Source organism: Acyrthosiphon pisum, unplaced genomic scaffold, assembly GCF_005508785.2.
Source record: "Acyrthosiphon pisum isolate AL4f unplaced genomic scaffold, pea_aphid_22Mar2018_4r6ur Scaffold_18992;HRSCAF=19674, whole genome shotgun sequence".
NCBI classification, from domain to species: Eukaryota; Metazoa; Arthropoda; class Insecta; order Hemiptera; family Aphididae; genus Acyrthosiphon; species Acyrthosiphon pisum.
In genome coordinates, this window is record NW_021768196.1 from 1 (window position 1) to 2,826 (window position 2,826).

The 2,826-nt window shown below is 29.5% G+C and overlaps 1 protein-coding gene across 2 annotated transcripts; it reads right to left on the minus strand.

Moving 5' to 3' along the window:
* Positions 1 to 301: 301 nt before the first annotated feature.
* LOC103311783 lies at positions 302 to 925 on the minus strand. Of its 2 annotated transcripts, none has more exons than XM_008191498.3 (2): positions 714 to 925; positions 302 to 510 (listed from the first exon to the last, which is right to left on the minus strand). In XM_008191498.3, exon 2 carries the CDS (start codon positions 506 to 508, stop codon positions 317 to 319), a length of 192 nt encoding a protein of 63 aa, XP_008189720.3. In that variant the 5' UTR covers positions 509 to 510; positions 714 to 925; the 3' UTR covers positions 302 to 316. The 2 variants fall into 2 exon arrangements, with proteins under 2 accessions (XP_008189720.3, XP_029347813.1); XM_029491953.1 differs by having other exon boundaries at positions 593 to 925.
* Between the last annotated feature and the right edge of the window lie 1,901 nt (positions 926 to 2,826).

Consider the following 2,826-nt stretch of genomic DNA (forward strand, 5'->3'; position numbering starts at 1 on the left):
CCAGTAAAGTAACAAAATACCAAAAAACAAGTCGTTCGAAAAATAAAATTGAAAATTGTGAAGGGTTGGTAAAGTGCATTTGTTTCACAGTGAAAAGGTTAATTAAGATCAATATTTGTTTCATGGCATAGACATTGAAAATAAGAAAACTTTTTAGCACATATTTTTTGCATATGCTAACATATTATGTGAACTTTTTGATGTTTCAGTTAAAATAGTAAAATATGAACTTAATTTTAATATTTTATCTTTTAGTGAAAATTCAGGTGCTTAATAAAAATATTTTTAATTTTTTCTATCAGAAAATTATGGTTTTTTAACAGTAAAAATATTTTGGACTTACATCATAGAAAAATTTAATCTCTTCTGGTTTAACTAACTGTTTATTGTCCAAAAATTCCTGTTTGATTCGACTTTTATAATAATTTTTGTCAGTAAGTTTTAAACTACAGCCATACTTCAAAAGCTCTTTGTATAATTTCTTTACTTGTAAATGGGTAATAGTCATTTCTAAAAAAATACAAAAAAAATAATAATTAAAATAATAACAAAAACAATAACCTATATAAATGAATGGATTACAACTACATACAATATTGACATATCAGTAGCTCAGTGTGTTCTATTTATATTACCAAATGGATGTAAGAAATAATTTACTATAAAACCCTTGAGGTGTGCGTAATTGTATAACCACTCAACAGTAAACGTACCTGTGAAAGAATACTGTTTCTTGGCAAATTTCAAAACATTTGAATATTGAATGGACCGTCGAACGCAGCTAAATGTATGGTTTATAAATACATTTAGTGGTTCAACTTATAATATTTTAAGTATGAAAGTATAAGCTAAGAAACTGAAAAACAAACACAAGTACACAAGTTTACGGGACAAAATAAACCGTACACACAACACACCACGAACAATTATAGTGATAGTGATCCGTTTTTAATTTTTATCTTTATATGGTGATATCACAGAACGTGATATTGAACCACGGCTATAGATAGTGTATAGTCTATCTTTAATCGTGTATTGAACTGTGGTGAGTGGTGAGCACGATTTAAGATAGAACGGTCACCAGAGCGCGTTTTGTTAATTTCCTTTCCAATCGTGATTGAAATTTCACAATTGTACCATGTTGTACCATAGAGTACCAGTCGTGTACCACGGCTTTAGATAGTGGTAGATATCTAGATAATGTCTTCATGGAGTAATATAACTCTATACCAAGGTGTATTAATACACCTTGCTCTATACCTTAGAATTTTGATTCTTGTTATCGACTTTCGAGTCGATCGGAGTACCGGACGTCAGTATGATAATGAATAATAATGATTACCTAAATGAATTTTTTTCTTTCGAGTTGGGATTTTCAACTATAATCTCCATATATTGTTGAGCGTTTAAAATAAAATAAGATATTGTTAAGTTAAATAAGTGTAGTGTATACTGAATTGTATAACCGGATATTCCAATAACCGGTGAGTTCAAGAGATATATGATTTTTAATTCCTAATTTTTTAAACATTTTTATTAAGTAATGGATTCTGACACTGAAAATCGGAGGGAAGAAAATGGAGATGCTCCCAGACACACTTTAATTGGAAAATGCGTTATGAAAACCTTATCTCATCCACTGGATTATGCTAGATTTTTGGTTGCAGGTAATTCATAATGAAATATTAAGAGTATTATGGTTGTGTAATTATTAATACTAGCATATTTGAATAAACCCTAAGTAAAAATAGTTGTTTAATATACACTGGTTCTGTCTCTTCACATTCACTTAGGTTATACAAAGTTAAGATTTTTGTTTTTTTAATGTTATACCTATCCATTGTATGGATGTAATGCATACATTATACACTATATACTAGAGGTATTCAAACCGAGTGTCGTGGCTTCCAGGAGCGTTGTGAGGGTTGGCAAAGGGAACTGCGTCAAAGTACTGAAAACCAAAATTAAAGTAGGTCATGTTTAATCAATATAAATATTTTTTATAATCGTTAAGAGGATGTCACACCCGCTTACAAATGTACAACATAGCAAAAACTGTTTTGGGCAGGTCAATTTTCTCACACCATATTTTTTGTAGAACTACCAAATTTTTACAACACGTAAAAAAAAAACTTTATCTGTTCAACAGCATGCTTTTTTTTTTAATAGCACTATCCAATCATTTTTATAAGCAAATGAAAAAAACAAAAAACCAAAATGTTTTGAAGCAAATAACTTTGATTGTATATTGTATTTATGTTATCTAAAATATGGGCACGCTGGTGCATGGACAATTAACCACCCTATATTATGTTCATAAATTTTGGATCTACTACAAACACAGAAAGATAAAAGTTATCCCACACAAAACAGTTTTTACTATATTGTACATTTTTAAGACATAGACAACACATGCGGGTGTGACATCCTCTTAAAGCTACTGTGGAAACATTTCACCCATATTCTATCTGTATTTTTTCCACAATAATTTGGAAGCCATAAAAATATTATGAACATACAAAGGAGCCATGGGATGATAAAGTTTGAATACCTCTGCACTATACGCAAATGTTACATGACACCTTAATAATTGGTTCATATTAATGTATCTAAATGTAGTTTTCCAACAAGAATTTATCAGAAAGGTATGCCATAAAATTATAATTTTTTATTAGATAATTGTTGAAAACCGGCTTTATATATATTGATTTGTCATTGTAGACTGTGGTTACAGTTATAGACCTTTAAACTAAGTTTGTTTAAAGTGACTATAGTTTACAGTATACTAATTGTACTATGGTTTTAAACTGATTTACCTCACTTCGA